The 18752-nt window shown below is 39.3% G+C and overlaps 1 protein-coding gene across 2 annotated transcripts in view; it reads left to right on the top strand.

The window, feature by feature from the left end:
- The first annotated feature begins 51 nt into the window (after positions 1-51).
- The window catches only part of EXOC5 (exocyst complex component 5), a 28705-nt gene continuing 10004 nt past the window's right edge, over positions 52-18752 (top strand). Inside the window, exons 1-13 of one of the 2 annotated variants that reach the window (XM_082762417.1) lie at positions 52-236; positions 4811-4902; positions 8514-8661; positions 9059-9253; positions 13626-13690; positions 14172-14200; positions 14372-14481; positions 14963-15007; positions 15109-15249; positions 16354-16436; positions 16878-17087; positions 17359-17394; positions 18276-18423. In XM_082762417.1, coding sequence (XP_082618543.1) covers positions 210-236; positions 4811-4902; positions 8514-8661; positions 9059-9253; positions 13626-13690; positions 14172-14200; positions 14372-14481; positions 14963-15007; positions 15109-15249; positions 16354-16436; positions 16878-17087; positions 17359-17394; positions 18276-18423 — 1329 coding nt within the window. In that variant the 5' untranslated portion in view covers positions 52-209. The remainder of the gene's footprint in view (positions 237-4810; positions 4903-8513; positions 8662-9058; positions 9254-13625; positions 13691-14171; positions 14201-14371; positions 14482-14962; positions 15008-15108; positions 15250-16353; positions 16437-16877; positions 17088-17358; positions 17395-18275; positions 18424-18752) is intronic. The other variant, XM_082762416.1, reaches the window with a different exon arrangement.

Genomic DNA, 18752 nt, shown 5'->3' with positions numbered 1-18752 from the left:
GCGGCCGGGACCGGGGAGGAGCCGGGAGCTGCGTGCGGCGGTGGCCGCCCGGCGCAAGCCTGTTTCCGGCGGGTGGAGGCGGTGCCGAGGCTGCTGCTGCCGGTGGTGGCGGTGCCGGGGCTGGGGGACACAATGGGAGGCGGTGGTGGGGCGGCGGAGAGCCGCTGAGGAGCCCCCCACCAGCACCACCACCACCACCCCCGTGCGCCATGGCCGCCGCGGCCGAGCTGTTCGAGGTGGGTGTGTGGGGAGCCTGCGGGCGAGGAAGGGCCCGGGGAAGGGAAATGGGGCCTCCTGCCCCGATGGGTGTGCACTGAAAACGTGAGGATGTGGGAAAATGTGGGGTGTGAGGGGTTCGGGTGGTGGGCTGTGGGGGTGTTGTTGTTCCTCGCCCAGCGGCTGAGGGGTTGTAGGGAGCCTGATGCACGGCCCCCTTCTGCTGGGGGTCCTGGGTGTGTGAGGGCCTGGCTGGAAAAGCAACCCATCTCTTCCTCAGCACACACACCGGGTTGACCCTGGCACCATAGTGTTCCTTATTCCTTGAGAATAAGGAAAGACCTCTGCCCTGCCTTTAGCTGCTTTGGAACTGAGGTGCAAGAAGCCAACTTGCTCGCCCAAGGCCATGAGCAGGAAATTTTAACAACACTCCAGGAGCTTCTCTTCTGGCCTGGACCGTGGCCTTTCAGGATGGGACCCGTGGTTATCAGGCAGTGTTTGTCCCCATTGCTTGTGCAGGGGGTGAGGTATCGGTACCAGATATCCCCTGTTTGCTTGTTGAGTCACTCAAGAGCCTGGTGCTTGTTTGGTGTTAACACCAGGACTCGCTTTCCCCAGCCCTCAGGAGAGGTCTCGTGTCTCGCTGTAGGGTCCTCTATATACTCTTACATAAATGCATTGTGCTCGCTTGTATTTATGAATCACTATTCCGACACACGAGTGTTATGACTCATGTCTTTTTGCTTGCCTGTTTCAAAAAAATAGCAAGAATAATATAGTGTCTTCTAAGCAGGTAGATGCCAGGCCTGATACATTCTCTGCACCTCCTTAACACTCTTCTCTAGGAGTCTGTTGATTTCCCAACAAGAGGACTGTGTGCTTCTGTTCTTTGTGGGATGGTGAATGGGAAATGACCTGTATGTGGAAAGAAAACTGTATGTTTTGGCAGTTCCGGATCATGCAACAATGTATTTCATTTTGCAATAGCAATAAAGGTGGAATTGCAAAGTAGGCGAGAGCTTTGCCTAGAGATAAGGCTTGAAAACTTGTTTTCCGATATGGAAACTGAGATTTCTTTCCCTCCTGCTCTCACTTCTCTATCACTACAAAGGCAGGAGATGTTATATGGACATTAACTAAACTAATATTGTGTGGTACTTTAGTCTGAGGTGACTGTCGTGAAGGTTAAAGCATGAAGATACTTACTATGGGAGTAACCCTGAGCTGAACCTGAGGGTGGTATTTGGCTTCAATGCTTGCATGAAAGCATGTTTGGAAGTAACTTTCAATATGGATATATGAAATTATATAGAAGGATCTGTGCTGAAAATGGACACAACAGGGACTCATTCTTCTATGTATAATTCAAAATGTAATTTAAAAATAATTATTGCTAAACTGGATTTTAACGTGTCTGGGTCCAGTTTAGTTTCACTTACACAGACCAGATCAAACCAGGTTATCATCCACTTCAGGCCTATCTCTTATTAAATCAGGAGTATTGGCTGAATGGATAGGATCACGTTAATTCATCTGGAGCTAGAGCGAAGTTCAAAGCTGTGAAGAAATTGACTGTTGAGGCTCATCAGATAACAGGCAAAGAACTTGCAAATGACATTTGTAAAAGCTGATTTTCAGCAGTTTCTGCAGAACTGGAGAGGAAAATTAAAATAGGAATTAGGCTCTCTGATAGCTATAGGTGACCATATTATCAAGATAACATTAAAAAGTCTGTATGAGAGGTTTTTTTAAACAAAACTAAAACTTTGGATTTGCAGCGGGAACATTTGAAATCATGGAACCATGTCTTAAAATGATCATCCCAAGCTTCATTTATTCTTTATAAATCAAAGAGATTATTTTTAGTTTGCCCTTTGTGAAAATTCAGAAGAAAGAGCTCATTTCTTACTCTGTTGGTCAGCATGCTGCACACCATAACATCCCCTACGGTTACTGTTTGAGTAATACAGGACAGGGTTTATATGACAAAGGAGACCTGACTTTAAGCTTCTTTTAGTCTCTGTAAGTGTTCCTGTTAAACAGACGTGTTCCAGGTTAATGCCCTTTTAAAATACTATGGCTGCATCTAGTAGTGATTCTGCCATCATTTAGGTTTGAGTAAACTAATTAACACTCTCTGTTGCTGTGTCAAATTGTTAAAACAATGCAGGTTTGTGATGCAGATGCTGCAGAAGGAGGGAGGCAGGAGCGTTGCAGAAGAGCAGGGCACACGAAAGGACGGCGGAGGGGAGGACGGCGGAGGGGACGTGGCTGCTGCAGCTTTGGTTTGGCCTTGAGACTGGGCAGCACAGTGTGATTAGGAGTTGACCAAATTGTTTGCTGCTGGCATTTGGGATGCAGGGGAGGGAGCTGCAGACACTCTGCGTTCACGTATATTCAAGGGAGATTTAGAGGAGAACAGAGGCGTAATGGCTAGGGTGAAGTTGGCACAGCTATTATTTCTTACGGTTCTAGGGTATGTATATCAAACTTCCTTAGGAGACCAGGCTTTGATACTCTGGCTTGCAGAAAAGCCCTGTAAATATTGTCTCACCAAAAAAAGCACCACTATAAGTAGCATCACTATATATATTTAGGATATATATATAGAGTGTGTATATATATGCATCCATAGATGTATGCACACAGCATCGCTGAACAGTGCACCCTCTGTATAGGGTTCTTCCACAGAGTTGTATTTGGCATTGGTGTCCTTGTAATGGAGCGGTACTCCAGCTGGATTACGGGATCTTCAGAGGAAAAGTTGTGGTTGTGATTTTCATATAAAGGAAAAGTGCTGAGAAGAGCCATAAAGCAATTACGAAGCTGGAGGACTCCCCTGAAGGGAGTGTTACTGCATCGAATGGCTCGTTTCGCCTGTAATTAAAGCTGCAAAAACATTCCCGAACCCTGAGATGTAAAGATGACAAACAGAGAGTTTATACTTAGTATGAAAACATCGCATTAAAACTTTTGATGAAGAGGACTCGTGTAAAGGAAACAATGTTGTGTGTCAGGAAGAACTGGGGCGAAGAGCTGAGCGACTTGTACCAAGTACCAGTCAGCCTAACTGGCTGAGCAGAACAGTTACTCCGGTCAGTCTTTGAAAGAGGAGTTACCGGGTGATCTGCTGGAGTTCCTGCCCTGTCTAGCAGGATTCTGCAAGTTGCAAAATATATTTTAAAAGCTTTTATATTTCTGTTTAATAGCTGGGCTCGACTGGATAGGGCATAATGTGTTTTTTGGAGAACACTGAAGTGGCTTTGTTAATGTAAGCAATGACTGGCAATATTTGCTTTCCGACCCTTGCTTTTAGTTATTTAAACACTGTTTTTTCCCTTCCCTATTACTTCTGTCTGTCTGCCCCAAGCTTTATCAAAAGCAGTGACGCTGTGTTTGTGTGTTTCATTATCAGAATGGAGTTGTGGCAAGTACCACTATCAACCAGAGCCACTCCTGGCTCTGTTGGGCTGTGTTGCACAGTTTTAGACCCATTTGTGTGTGTATTGTAACAGCTTTCCAGGAAGTCCTGGGGTCTACAAGAATACTTTATTTACTGAGCTCAGATATACTAATGTTAGCACCAAAGTAATAAGTCTGGGTTACCAATGAATCTGAAGGGATAAATAATAATGTGGGTTTTAACTTAAAGGATAGGTTTCATTATGCTTTGTTTTTGTAAATTGTTTTGGGCACTTAATATTAACTGTGTGAAGCAATGTTTGAGCTGATTGAAGTCCTAGGTCAACTAGAATATGAGCTCTTGGTTTTATTACGAGGTCTGTGCCTTCAGAAAACATTGTCATGTGGGAAAATAATCTTCTTAACTCTTCACTGTTGTGCAGTATTTCTTGAGGAAGATCAGGCAAATATTATGGGATAAACTTGTGTAACCTTGTATTTTTAGCTTTGTTCCTGCCCCGCTTTCTTGGGAAAGTGAAGTCCATTGTCTGCTTTTATTCATCCTTTGTTATTTCCCTTTTATCTGCTTTGTTTCTGCACCTGCAGTCGGATGTTGCACAGTGTCCCGTGGCAATCTGGCACTGTCCTTGCCACGGGGCAGTGCCTTGGTCAGTTTTGCTTGTGATGACATGTTGTGAACTGAATCGGAGAATTGAGCATCTGCAAACAAAACTTACTTTGCCCCATAATTTTTTAGACAAATTTAGACATTTTTAGACAAATTTAGACAGTTCTCTGATCTGGTTTGCTGTACAGCTGAAAGCTCTTGGGCTGCAGCAGAGTCTGGTGATACAGTATCTCATATCAGTGTGGCTGCTGCATGTGTCAGATACTTTTAATGACAATCCATAAGCTCACCTGGAAATGGCTACAGGTAGCGTAGAGCCAGCTCTTCAGATTGCTAGTGAAGCATTTTCTAGTAGTCTGACAATTGCTAGACTGGATGTTCAAACCCACCATACTAAAAACAGTGTTCTCTCTTAAATATGTAAACATAAGAAAGAGGTGATGGGGTAATTGTCAATGCTGTACTTGCTCTTGATTGTAGTAATGCTTCTAAATGCTTTCAAAATGATGCGTAAGCAACAACCCTGCTGTGGCACGTTGTAAAGAGTTTTTATTCTGTGGCTAGGAGCCTTTTGTGGCAGATGAATACATTGAACGGCTGGCATGGAGGACACCAGGAGGAGGTTCCAGAGGTGGAGAAGCTTTCGATCCAAAAAGGTAAAATAAAATTGCATAATGGTCAAAATGAATGCGTCTCGAATTGTACTGGTCTATTACATGCACAACAAAAAGCCTGTCTGTGGCACTGGTGTGTATCCAGTGAAATACTCATCTGGGAGAACTGCTAGAATTTGTGACCATGAGCCAATTCTTCAGAATCAGCTATTTAGTAACAAGAGTAGGGAAAGTCACTTTCTGATTTAGACCTTTTGAATAAAGGAGAATTGATGTTTGTCAGACATGAATGTTCTGAAGCACAAAAGTTTCTGGATTAAAGCATAATATTAGGCTTTGCTGCTTATGATATTTAAGTCAATTTAATGAATTTCTTGCTAGTTTAGCTCCCTACACGGACTTGCAGGACCCAGTAGTTTACAGCGTTGGTGCAAATAAAAGGCAGAAACAAACAGGTAGGATGGGAGGAAAGGCCAGAGCATGGCAATGTTGGCTTAGATTGTTTTGAACTGATTGTGTGCACTGTAGTTGGAACCAAATGAACAGCTTGCTTCTGCTGAATGGAGGTGGACTTGTGCCCCTTTTCCTTGCACTTAGCTGCATGCTGTGACGGTTCATCTTGAGCCAGCTCTCGGCATGTGATCCTGGGATAAGCTAATCCACTTGACTAAAAAACTAACCTGACAAAAAAGTCCTCTTCTTTTCTAGCTGAGTTGGCAATTTTGGGGAACCAGAAAAACCTAGGAACAGGTGCGAAGGGAAGATCATGTGTCTGTGAGCCGGTGGCAAGGAGGAAAGGAGTAAGGCTGGGGAAGTGGGGAAGGAGGAAGCAGAGCAGGACCTTCTCCTCTTGCTTGTGGTGAGCTGGCTTGGCTCTGCTGAGAAACCTCACCCTAAGGCAAGAAAAAAGCTTTCTGGTTTTTGGGCCAGGAACAGGTGGGAACTCAGATGCATGATTTTATACAGCAGTTTTCAACACAGAAGCTTCTGTGTTCTGCACTTCTGGATCTTCTGTTTTCCAAAGAGCGACCATTTCAAATAGCTCTGCATCTTAGCTTTTGTACCGGTATTAGTATTCTTTCTAGGGATGCAATTAATTTAAGTGTTTTCATTTTTCAAATGGTTATAATTAAGGAGGTGAGCGTGATCATCCTCCTGTTATTCTTCTGGAATGCTTTTGAGCTAGGAGGCTCAACAAAACGTTTAGCTACCTGAATGTTGATTTACGTTATGATGATGAATTAATCAAAGTGCAGTAGCTTAGTGACTTCTCACAGTCTTGTTCCCGATTGGGATTGTTTGCAGTTACCTAAGCTAGAAGTCTTAAGAAGTTTAGGAATTACTAGAGTCATAGACAATCTGCTGTTATTCGAAACAGATAGGAGAAGCTTATTTAGCACAGTCAAAGGACATTCATTCTTGAGCAGCCTGGCTCTTTGAAAAAGGGGGGATGTTGCTGGAATTCCTAGCAAGATGATGAACGGTTAACATTAAATTTAAGGCCAGTATCCCACGGAGATCTCTACATGCAAGTTAAGCAGGAAGAAATATGAATATGAAGAAGCCTGGAAATATGCAGCATTGCTTCCTCTAGCTCTTTCTCCTTAGTTGTGTCTGGTGTATACTTCAGTGTAGTTAGTGATTGGTACTAATGCCAAGTCAATTTAAATTCTCATCTTAATTTGTGTTGGCTTGCTTGTGTTAACTTCTGTGATGTACTTTTATATCTATCAGGACAAGTGGGAGACTCCTGCCCAGTAAATAGTTTACTTGTGGGATCTTCTAGTATGGGGAGAAAGGGAGGCCAAATAATACCAGAAGGTTTTTGTTTCTTTTTGGTATATGTTTTTTCTTTTCTGTTTTTAGAAAGTGATGCTTTATTTTGTTGTAGAAAGGGTGCTCAATTCCTTATTTCTGTTTTGAGAAACGTGACCAGCAGCTATCTCTCGTATTTGAATATTTTCCTGTCTTGCTATACGTTGAATGCTACCGCTGACTAAATGCTGAATTGGCACAATACCTACTTTTAAAAAAAACACAAACCCCAAACTGAACTGAATTAGCTTGTAAAATGAATAGGAACTTTCTGTACTTCTCTATGCTTTTGTTTGAAAGTATGCTTTGTGTTACTTAGATTCATTAACATTTTATTTTCAAAATACTTTTCAAAACTCAAGTTTATTCCCCATAGTTTTCTCTGGCATCTAATGCAATATGCTTACCTTTCGGGCTTCTGGCGAGCAGGAAATGGAGGAAAGAAGTAGTAAGCATCTGCCACAATCAAGGTTCTCTTCAATAAGTTGTGACTTCTTCTAGTCACTTACTGTTGCAAAAATACCACTTGCAATACTAATTAGTTTTTTAGACTAATACAGTGAGGAAAAAAAGGCACTTCAGATGGTTTAAGCAGCAGGATAAAAGCCAGTCATTTTAGCAGAAGAAATTAAATCTGAAAATTCATTGACCCTCCATGCAACTAAAGAGAACCGCTTTATATTATTGAGGTGTTGCTCAGAGAAAGCCCTCGACGTTGGCCAAGAGAGGTGCTGTAGACATGAAGTGCTGAAGGAGTCATGCGAGGGTAGAACAACGCGTTCCACTTTTCCCTTCTGCTTGCCGAGAGTCTCTGTCAAGTGCAAGGGGAGCCAGGAGAGGAACAGCATGCTCGTTCTGCCTTTCAGCAGTACTGCATGTTGGAAGGGCACCAGGTTCACAGTACACCTTCAGAAGAGTACATGTGAAAATGCAGATTCCTCAGCAGTCTAGAGGAAGCTCCCAGGAAAGGATTCTGGCTTCCTCCTGTCTTCTGCTCCAACATGAAATGTGGACAACAGACTTCTCCAATCTTTCATGTATTTTCGGTTATTAGCGTAAGTTTTATGGCTGTGGAGGATGTGGGGAATAGTCCATTTCCCGTGCATCAGTAACTGAGATGTTTAGAAAAATAGGAGCTGAAAAATTGACCGGAATGGGACAGAATGGACAAAAACAGGAATGGAAGAGGAACACAATTGAGAATTGAATGAAAAAGAATAGAGGAAATTGAAGACTGCATTCAAATATACTGTACTTGGAGAGGGTGAAATGTGAGTCTGAAAGTAAAATGAATGGGAAATAGCAGAAAAAAGCTTTAAATATACTATGTGTTGGAGGGAGAAGAGAAATAAAGTCAGGAAGTAATATGGTTACAACCAAAACAACATTATTAGACTATGCAGTTGCATTCATCGCCAATTAAATGGACAATGATTTACAAGTTTATTATAAAATCTAGAGTAAAGTAGAAAGTACTTTATTATTATAACCCCTACATTGAAGGGATGTAGCGACCTAAGCTTTCTTTGCTTTGATGAGATATATTTAAGGAAGATGGGGATAGAGGGATTCTTGAGCCAGTGAAAGAGCCAGGTTCTTGAGCAATCAATGTTTTAACCATTTTCTCCACTCTCATCTACCGTTCACACGATCACAAAGCTTTTATGTAGACATAGAGTTCTATACAACTAGGATGGTGTAGTTTTAAACAAAATAGCCTTCCAAAGGCATGATTATGTCAGCCCTGTGAGGTTTTTTATTTGTTTTTTTAAAAGCTCTCTGTGTAGACGATGCTTTTTGAACTAAAGTCTGCTTTACCATATTTTATTTTAAATTAGATTATTGGAAGAATTTGTAAATCACATCCAAGAATTACAGGTAATGGATGAAAGGATTCAGAGAAAGGTGGAGAAACTCGAACAGCAATGCCAGAAGGAAGCAAAGGAATTTGCCAAGAAAGTACAAGAGCTGCAGAAGAGCAACCAGGTAAAACCTAAAGCGTATAGTCAGTGCTAAGCTTTGCAAAGTTTAAAAGCATCACATGCTCCATTAACATTTCTTGGTACAGTATGCTGCCGTTTGGGGTAAAAATAGAGGGTTTGATGGAAAACAATTTCCCCTCTCAGAGGGAGCTTATCTGCATGTTCCATTAATGAGCGTTAGCTAGTCCAGAAGTGAGTCTTCACAATAGCTTAATGGAAGGCACTAAACTTTAAGCAGTTGTGTGCACTTAATTAGTGATTCTGAGTAGTTCTGCAGTTTGAGATAGCCTGGAGAGCTGATGCCTGGGTTCCCCGTGCTTCTTACTGATGTAACTCTCGTGCTTCCTAAAGCACGGTAAGTGGAAACGATGAGAATTGTGTCCGTGTGTGTGTTCTCCCAGGTTGCCTTCCAACATTTCCAAGAGCTGGACGAGCACATCAGCTATGTAGCAACTAAGGTCTGTCACCTTGGAGACCAACTGGAGGGGGTAAACACGCCACGGCAACGGGCTGTGGAGGCTCAGAAGCTGATGAAATACTTTAATGAGTTTCTGGATGGAGAGCTGAAGTCTGATGTTTTTACAAACTCTGAAAAGGTAAGAGCTGTCAGCGGGATGAAAGCAGTTCAAAGCAATAAGCAGTACTGCCCTAATTACAAGCTGCTACCATGACTTACCATGGTCAGACTTCAAACCCGTGAGTGACTGACTTGTTAAAGTTGCATTGTTCTGAAATGTAAATTAACAACACTAGGCTGCAGATTGCTGATAAAGCACTTGTATTCAGTGATGCTTAATGTGGCAATGTTGGCATTTTTCATTTTATGAAATTATCAGAGATTTGAGAAATGCTGGGGAGGCAACTTTAGAGCCTGTACAATATCTGCCTTTTCTTTGAACCCCTTGCCTCAGATCCACCCTGTAATGCAGAATGTTTCTGAATGCAACTTCTTTGTGAAACTTTACTCTGTTGGGTCAGTCCACTGGCCTTGGATACCTTTTTGTCACAGCATGCCTTGGGGCTTTGTATAGTCCTGTGGTTATGTCTCCACCCTCTGAATTTAGAGGAACCAGGCAGGAAAACTTCAAAGAAACGTTAAAGCATTTTGTTTTTCTTGTGCTTCAAAAGTATGTTCGTGATGCAAATGTAATCTGAGAGGTCTGACTAATAGAAATAAATTGATGGAATAGTGTCCAGCTGTAAGCAACAAGGCTCATTCACATTGTAGTAAGATAAGTAGTTTTTGTGTGTGTGTGTTTTGGTTTTGTTTTGTTTGTTCCCCCCAAGTGTGTCCTGAGCAATCATCCTGCTATGCTTAAAGTGTGTGCAATGGTATGACTATAGTAAAGAAAAGTTGCAGTGCATGGAAACAGCAAAAACTTGGTTTGCACATTCAGCAAAAATGTTTTTTTTTTCTTGAAATGCCTCTCATAAAGGACCTAAGAATAGGTTAATGTCATCCCTTTACTACTGAGCTGAAACTGCCTTTCAGGGAGTTGGAAAACTAATAGCTTCATATACTTTTATTTCCAAGAATTCAGTTGCATAGTGATTTTTAAATCATGGTCTGTGGATATATGGTAATTTGCCAGTTGATAATTTGCCCTAGTCAGCAAGGGAGTGCAGAAAACTTTTCTGATTTCCAAGGAAAACAGAAAGGTTCCAGCATAACAAAAGTGCGTATGTAGATAGTCTGTTCAACATCATCTTCTTTTTTCTTTTTTTTTTTCCCTAATAGAAAAAAAACATGCATTTTAAAATTAATTTAAGATGGCATAGTAAATAACAAAGCATAATTTAAAGAAAATTGTGTTGTCTCCTGCAGAGTCTCGTAAAGAATTCAACTTTTACTCAAAACTTAGTTTTGTAACGCTTCCTGTTGAAGTCTCTGAAAATTCTTTGGTAGATAAATGTGGTAAGCCTGGAAATTGGTAAACAAATTAATCTTTGTACACCCTGAAGACATTCAGCAAATCTGGAGGAAGACAAATGTAGGAAAGGCCAGAAGTCTTACGTCAGTCTGCAAAGGAAGCATGTGAGAACACACACAATTTTCTGGATATGTTATTTTACACAGAGTATTTTCAGCCCAAGTGGTTTAGTACCGCTCTGTAACTTTTTGTCTCCAAATTTAAATAGCAAGTAACAATAATGTTTATAAAAGAACGTGCCTAGATGTGTGGTGTGACATCTTAATACATCTTTGAACTAAAAATATTTCTAAAGCATGACGTAGGAGCAGATATTCTAAAATGTAAATCACTAATACTTTATCAGTGTCTTCTCATCTTCAAACTGATGTGGTTTCAGATTCTATTTTGGAGGATGTTGGGATTTCTTATACAAGCCGTCCCCCGTAAGTGTTAGTTTTTCCTTAGGACATCAAGAGCAAAGGACACTAAGAAAGGAGAGGCAATAGAGGAGTTATGAAGCAGTTATTTTGTGTTTTTTTTTCAGTGATGTTAGTTTTTGAAATCTGTTGGATTCTTACCTCCTTTTTTTTTTTTCCTCTATATTCAAATTGTCATTTCTCCCATTACTTTCTCCTGGCTTTACTGCACAATTTCGAACATATCATCTCAGTGATGGCTTTTCTTTGCTGTCTTGTCCTAAGCTAGGTGTTGTGTATCTTCATCCTCAGAGTCATTGTGATTTGCCTTGCGCTGCCAGCTAACCAGGACCTCCTTTGCACGGAAGTGTCTTAAAGCAAGCAAATCACTCCAGTTAAAACAATTCAATTATAAAATGATGCAGCACCTCGCTGGTTTGTCATGCAGGAGCATTGTCATGTTTAATGCTTATTGTTCTTACACCCTCTTCCTCATTTATGTTCTGCATTCAACATCGTTCCATTATGCCTTTTAACTGGCTCATAACAATATTTTCAGTTAAAATTTTCTCTTGCTCTTCCTTGTCCACCTTTTTTTTCTGTGTTTTTTTTTTTTTTCCAGATGTTTTAGTCTTTAAGCTGTGTTTTACAGAATCCATATTTATTTTGATGTAATAGTTTACAGAAGCATGATTCAATTAAAAATGAGATATGTCTGGATTTAAGCAGAAACCATGGAGAATTGATTTGTCATGGCTTCTGTTGTGCATAAGAAAAGGCCACGAATTCAATAAAAATCTAAGAAGTTAGTTAACAGCTATTTTGTGAAAAGAAGACAGAAAATGTTCCATTTGTCGGGTGCTTTTTTTTCCCTTTTTGATTTTTTCTTTTGGTGATGCTGATGAATAACTGCTAATATATAGACTATCCTAATGACATCAGTATCAAACAGAAATGCTCGTTAGGTATTAAGGTTGCTTTAAGCTAATAGAAATAACTGCTGTTTCATTGGATTTATTTGAGGAGCGTGGCTGCTTTTGATTTAAGAGGCTATTGTAAGCTGACAGTTCAAAACATAAGCGGCTCTTAATAAGCAGAGTGACTGCACCTTCTTAGAGCCCCTGTTTTTGCTGAACAACCAACCTCATGCGATGACTGTGCTCTGTTTTCTTACCTGTGTGTCTTGTTCCATTCCTGAAAAGTTTTAATCCCAAGCTGCTCTTCAGTGGTGGGAGAATTGGATTTCCTTACTTCCATTCCTCTCACTGTATTTCCCTGGAACGTGGCTAACAGGAAAAATGAGACAATGTGCATGTTCTCCGTGTGTTTTGTTGTGTCAGTGTATTTGAGGGCTTTGCCTGGATGCAGTAGTTAACTTTTCATCAATCCATTTGAGGAGCCTTCCAGTCACCAAGACCAAATAATAAAGACTACGACTGTCACAGAGCTGTGGTTTTGACCCGTTGACGTTAGCAGCTAAATTTGCTGTTCTTAATCACAGAATTAGAGGATGGTTTGGGTTGGCAGGGACATTACAGCCCATCTAATCCTAGCCCAGGCTGTCCCCAGCCCCATCCAGCCTGGCCTTGGGCACTGCCAGGGATGGGACAGCCACAGCTCCTCGGGGAAGAATTTCTTCCTTATATCTACCCTAAACCTACCCTTTTTTAGTTGCAACCAGCTCTTTCTTTTTGTGACACTTTCAAAAGTAGCAGTTGCCATTTTCCATAGTTCAAGTTAGCCTACTGAAACAGTCACTGAGCACTACTTAGATGCACTTGCCATGGATTGATCATTGAAAGACAAATGGTAAATGGCCTTTTTGTTCATGACAGCAGGAATCTGCATGCTGCTTTATCTTTATTCTATAGTTTTTGTATCCTTGATACTATTCATATTTTGTAGATGCATGATAAATGAAATTTCATCTTAATTTTTATTTTAGACTTCACAGCTTTTTACATTTCTAATACAGCTTCCATTTCTCCTTCCTTGGGAGAATGTTAGGTACTCCAGCTCTGCTCTTCCTTGATCCCCTTTTCCCCTCTTCTTTCCCTCTTCATGCCAAGCACAGTCATAGCTTTTCTGGATGCAACTATCCTCTAGTTTCTTCAAGTTAAAGAATTCACTGGTGCTTTTACTAGGGTGTCTGAACGGTTTGCTAGCTAATTCACTTCTGAGCTCACCAGAGAGCCCTTCTGGTTGGGTGCAAGTCTGTTCGACTTTTATCCTAATTCATGGTAAAGTATCATGTTGCAGTTCAGCTGGCTGTTTGTGTTATATCTGTGTATTTTTTTACAAAATGGAAGGGTGAATATTGATGTGAGATTGCTCTAGCCTTATTATTTGGGGCTGATTAGCTCGGAAACCAAGTCTGTAAGTCTTGTTGGACTGATGTGCTGAGCTATGTGTCCAGACAGCTTGAACACCTGTAGAGGTGTGTCCCATATGAACATATAGCGAAAGAATTTTTATAATGTTTTGCCCTATATAATTGTACGTTAAAAATTATCATAAGCATCAGGAACTACAAGAGAACAGGAACTACATGTATGAAAGCTGAACAGTGGAGATGTGAGAAAGGAATAGCCCACAATCAGATCTTTAGTAATTGACTGTCGTGTTTTTATCTCTAACAGATTAAAGAGGCAGCTGATATTATTCAGAAACTGCATTTGATTGCACAGGAACTGCCTTTTGACAGGTAAAATTCTATCTGAACATCTCTTAAAAACAAACAAAACCACCACAACTACTTCACAGCTGTCATTTTCTGATGCTTTTCTTTTTATGGAGGCGGTGGGGGACACGGTGAAGGATAAGATAGGAGAGGGGCTTTACTTCACTTGTGATTCCTGTAGCTTTTGAGATGGATCATGTGCTTATTTCTGTCCCCTCTATTCTTGAATTCATGTTCATGTACTCATGTTGCAGGATCATCTTTACATACACATCCTAAACTGCTTAACAGACTTTTAATGGGATAATTTTGGTGTGCTGACTTAATTAGATTTGGATTAGATGCTTGTAGGTTTTTATGGTTATGAAGCATGTAACTTTTCTGTCATCTTTGTGTTACATATTTTCATTTTAAAATAGGTCATGGGTAACAGGCACTCTAGGATGTCTGATTTCTCCTGTGACGTGGATTTGAATTTAATCGTGGTATTTTTTGATATTAACAGGTTTTCTGAAGTAAAATCAAAGATAGCAAGTAAGTTATCTATCCAGTTCAATCCATATTTCTATATATGAAATATTAAAACTGATCAAAGAAATATGCAATACTGTTAGTGATACCGTTTTTGCCAGTGCTCTTATTACATGGCTTGATGGATTTCATTTTTTTATATATTTTTTTCTTATTTTCTCCATTCCTTTCCAGGTAAGTACCATGATTTAGAGTGCCAGCTAATTCAAGAGTTTACCAGTGCACAGCGGAGAGGTGAAATCTCCAGAATGAGAGAAGTAGCAGCAGTCTTGCTTCATTTTAAGGTAAAAGCAGGGGTCTTAATTTAACAAACAGCAACAACAAAACACCAGGATACAATAAATGCCTCTTTCAAGTAAACATATTTACACTGGCACAATGACCACATCAGATAACGTATACCTTTACGAATACTGAGGTGTTCCGTCTGGAATCAAATGCAGGGGAATGAAGGAGGCAGATGATGAGGAATCAGAGGCAGTGTCAATAGAGACCATTCCGAGATAATCTTTTCTTGAATGTGTGTGCGCTGACATTCATGCTTGAGGAGTGTTAAAACCTGTGGTGTATAACCACGGAGAGTGATGATAATTGAAGCTATGCTAGATTTGTGACAAAAATGGATTTGAAACAGTCTACACTTCAGATGAATGTATTTTTTTTTCAATAACTTTTACAGAGGAGTCGTATTTCATTAATTTCATTCTGTACTAAAAACATGGAGAACCTGAATTAACATTGAATTGTGTTATGCTTCTTCCACAGGGCTATTCCCATTGTGTTGATGTGTACATAAAACAGTGTCAAGAGGTAAGTCATTTTTTGTCTTACATGCATCTCCTTGAGTTCTGATTTATTTAGTCCTGTAAGTAGCTGTAAATATATTATTAAATTTGCTTTTGAAACCCTAGGGTGCATTCCTGAGGAATGATGTGTTTGAAGATGCAGCCATTCTCTGCCAACGAGTGAATAAGCAAGTTGGAGAAGTCTTTAGCAATCCAGAGACTGTGCTAGCCAAACTCATTCAAAATATCTTTGAAGTTAAACTTCAGGTATTTCAAATTTAACATGTTAAAGTTATTGAGCAAGCTTTTCCTCCATAAGTGTTTTATCTGGTAATAACAATTATTGTGAATTTACAATATTCATAATCATGTATAAGATGTGGAATCACAGCTGATTGCTCTGTAGCATTTCGTACAGATATTCAGGGCTATTTCAAGAAAAGCTACTTGTACTGCAAATACAGTGCAAATGAAAATGCCCAAATTCAGTGTGTAAAATTAAGGGAATCGATGCATTAATTAGCTAGTTCATAAGATGACTTACACATTTGATTCTTTTCTGTGTGCTATCCCCAGAACATATCAGAAAAGGAAGTTTCACGTTGAATAAAATCTTTATTGTGTTCATATTTGGAATTAAGTCTCATGTATGAGGCTAGCTTTGAATAAGGAAAAATAACTTATGCCAGGAATATTTTTCTGCAGTTAATACACTATTTATATGAAAGTTTGGAGTAGTTGAAAACATTGTTATCCATCCTGCATCCTGCAAATACACTCTCTTAAATGTGTAAAGTCAACAGAATGCCTACTCATTGCAAAAATCAATTTTCCTGTCAGCATTATTCCCCTTATTGATAATAATATAGTGTAGGGATTGAGCTTGTGTTTCATTCCTGAATTTATGCATCAATTTTGACTTATATATTATTTACCATAAGATATTTTGTCCAAATATTCAGTTACAAGAAGGCTCTAACTTGTATGTGCTTTGTGTATTATGGTAAACAAATATGAAAATATGTCTTTTGGTTGTTGTCAACTGCAGAAATGCATTTAGACCTCTAGTTGTTTTGATTCTTAATGAGACCAGATCTTGTGTTTGGTCAAGTATCTTTTCAAAGCAGTCTCTCTCTTGTATTTGCTTCATATGCTACTACTTTTTGAAGAAGATGATTTAATAATTATAAAAATCCCTTGAACTATCTGTAGGTTATGCAAGGTCTGTGGATCAGAGACTTAAAACCAAAGAATGTATGAGTTACTTAAGATGTGTGCTTTGAAGGAAGCATATATGTAAACCTAACAGGTAGTAAGTATGACCTGAGGTTTAATATCTGTTCTTCTAAAAGATGTACCTAAATTTTGCAGATTTATGTAAAGGACCAGCTAGAAGAACACAGGAAATCAGATGCAGAGCAGTATCTTAAGAATCTCTACGATCTGTATACAAGGTATTTACATATTGATGATGAAATTACTGTTGTTGATATCCACATGTAATAAACTGAATGTGTTATCGAGATGTTGGAAGAGAGGACAAAAAAAAACTTTTCAAAAAAAAAAGCTGTTAACCTTTCCAGTGATCACATTCCTAAAGAAAACTGTAAATAGCCATTGTTATTTTTAATGGGAAATATTTAGAATAGTGGTCTTTAAGTGTAATTTTAAATCTGGGCAAAAGCCAGTCCTCTATATCTCACTTTAATTGCAATTGTGCTGTATGTATTCAAACATGAATTATGCAAAGTTCTTTCCTTAAATATAAAGCTGCTAGAAGTCCTAATCACAATCAGGATTTTGTTGTACTATGTACTTTACAAACATTTAATGCTGTAATTCATACAAATTCAACCTTCTCCCCCTCTCCCCTTCTTTGTTTCTTTCGCATAAAGAACTACTAATCTTTCGAGCAAATTGATGGAATTTAACTTGGGTACTGATAAGCAGACTTTCTTGTCTAAGCTTATCAAATCCATTTTCATTTCCTACTTGGAGAATTACATTGAGGTGGAAATTGGTTATCTGAAAAGTAGGAGCGCTATGATTCTGCAACGCTATTATGATTCCAAAAACCACCAGAAGAGGTCTATTGGCACTGGAGGGTAAGTTTTTTTTTTCTATAAAGTTCCCTACTTCTAAAGTGGAAGGGAGGTGGTAAGGGGAGAAACATAGTGTTTGCCATGCCAGATGTGCAGTGATCAACTGCAAAAGGGCAAGCTTCTAAAGTGACCTACAGCTTTTTATATTTGCTATCATTTTATGTTAACTTCCCTTAAAAAGCGTATTGCTCTTGATACATGTGAAAGGTGATGCATGGTATTTATATACTCGTGGAAAATGAAAAATACCAGTTAAACCTATGTTTCAACTTAGGATCCAGATCCACAAAAGGACTGAAGCAAAATTAAGGTACCTAACGCATGTGTATGTGTGTATCTAAAAGCATACATTTTTTTTCACCTGCCCAGGTCTTGTGGTCCCCTCCCAAGACCTAGGAAGGGGAAAAGATCATAGCAATGTCAGTGAGAAAGCTCTTAATGAGCCCAGAAGATGCAATGGACTTAGAGAAAGGTAAAAACAAGACTTCATTATCCTCAAGGTAGAGAAACTAATAAAGGAGTAGTGAGACGTGGGAAAGGAAGAATTAAAATTTGAGAGACAGAGGTGATGAGACTACTGCACCTTTCAAAGCGTTGTTGGGGTCGGTGTGTCAGGCATGAAAATTGTTTTGGAGAGCACAACAACAAAATTAAGTGAATTACAAAACAAAGATGAAAATTTAATTTTCTTGGGGAAAATTAAATTGATTATAATGACAGACTTAATGGGTTGCTTTATGCATGGAAATGTGTTGGAGCATGCTCAACTAAGTCAGGACTGCGTAGATAGGAATGAGGATGAGAAGACTTGTGGGTGTGGATAAGATAGAAAGCTCTCATTTGTGTTTTGAAAGTAAAATGTGTCAATGTATGAAAGCTTAACTTCGTCCACAGAGCATACATCCCAGAGGATTTAATTGAAATTATTTTTATTCCCCAGTGGGGGAATAGCTGCTCCCATGGTGCAGATGTGCCATGGTAGAATACGGTTAACTCTGGGATCAAAGGTGGTTGTTTTGCATTAACTAGCAATTTTTTTAAGCTTGCAAGACTGTCTTAATGCTTGCAAATCCTAAACTGTGTCTTGGGTTCTGTTTTTGTGAGTTAACAACTAAAGCATCCTAAATCACTGTTGAATGTGAATGTCAAAATTTCCATCTATTGAAATCTTTTGGTATTTCTTTGTCCTAGTATTCAAGACCTCAAAGAGAGAATAAGGCAACGTACAAACTTGCCGTTGGGGCCGAGTATTGATACCCATGGAGAAACTTTTCTCTCACAAGAAGTGGTGGTTAACCTTTTGCAAGAAACTAAACAAGCCTTTGAAAGATGTCACAGGGTAAGTTTGCTTCCTGTAATCTCCATTAGTGATATAGTTGTGCTTATGAAATTAAATCTTCAGGTTCAGTTTTCAGTTTGATAGGATGGGCTTTAGTCTATTAAACAAATTTTCTTATATTTTTCACTGATTCAGGGTCATGTTGGGGGCTATAGGTTTGCTTTTGAAATGTGTTTTTTAATACAGTCTATGTTGGAAGAAGTGGGGAGGACTAAACCTATTTGTGTAAATTGCATTTTTTAAAATAAACTAGACCTAAGAACTGGGAAACATTTAGTGTATGTTTTTTTTTTTGTTTTTTTGTTTTTTTTTTTTTTCTTTTAAGAATA

The sequence above is a fragment of the Aythya marila genome, assembly GCF_965140915.1.
Source record: "Aythya marila genome assembly, chromosome: 5".
In the NCBI taxonomy this organism is placed as follows: domain Eukaryota; kingdom Metazoa; phylum Chordata; class Aves; order Anseriformes; family Anatidae; genus Aythya; species Aythya marila.
This window is presented reverse-complemented; position numbering and strand designations above follow the sequence as displayed.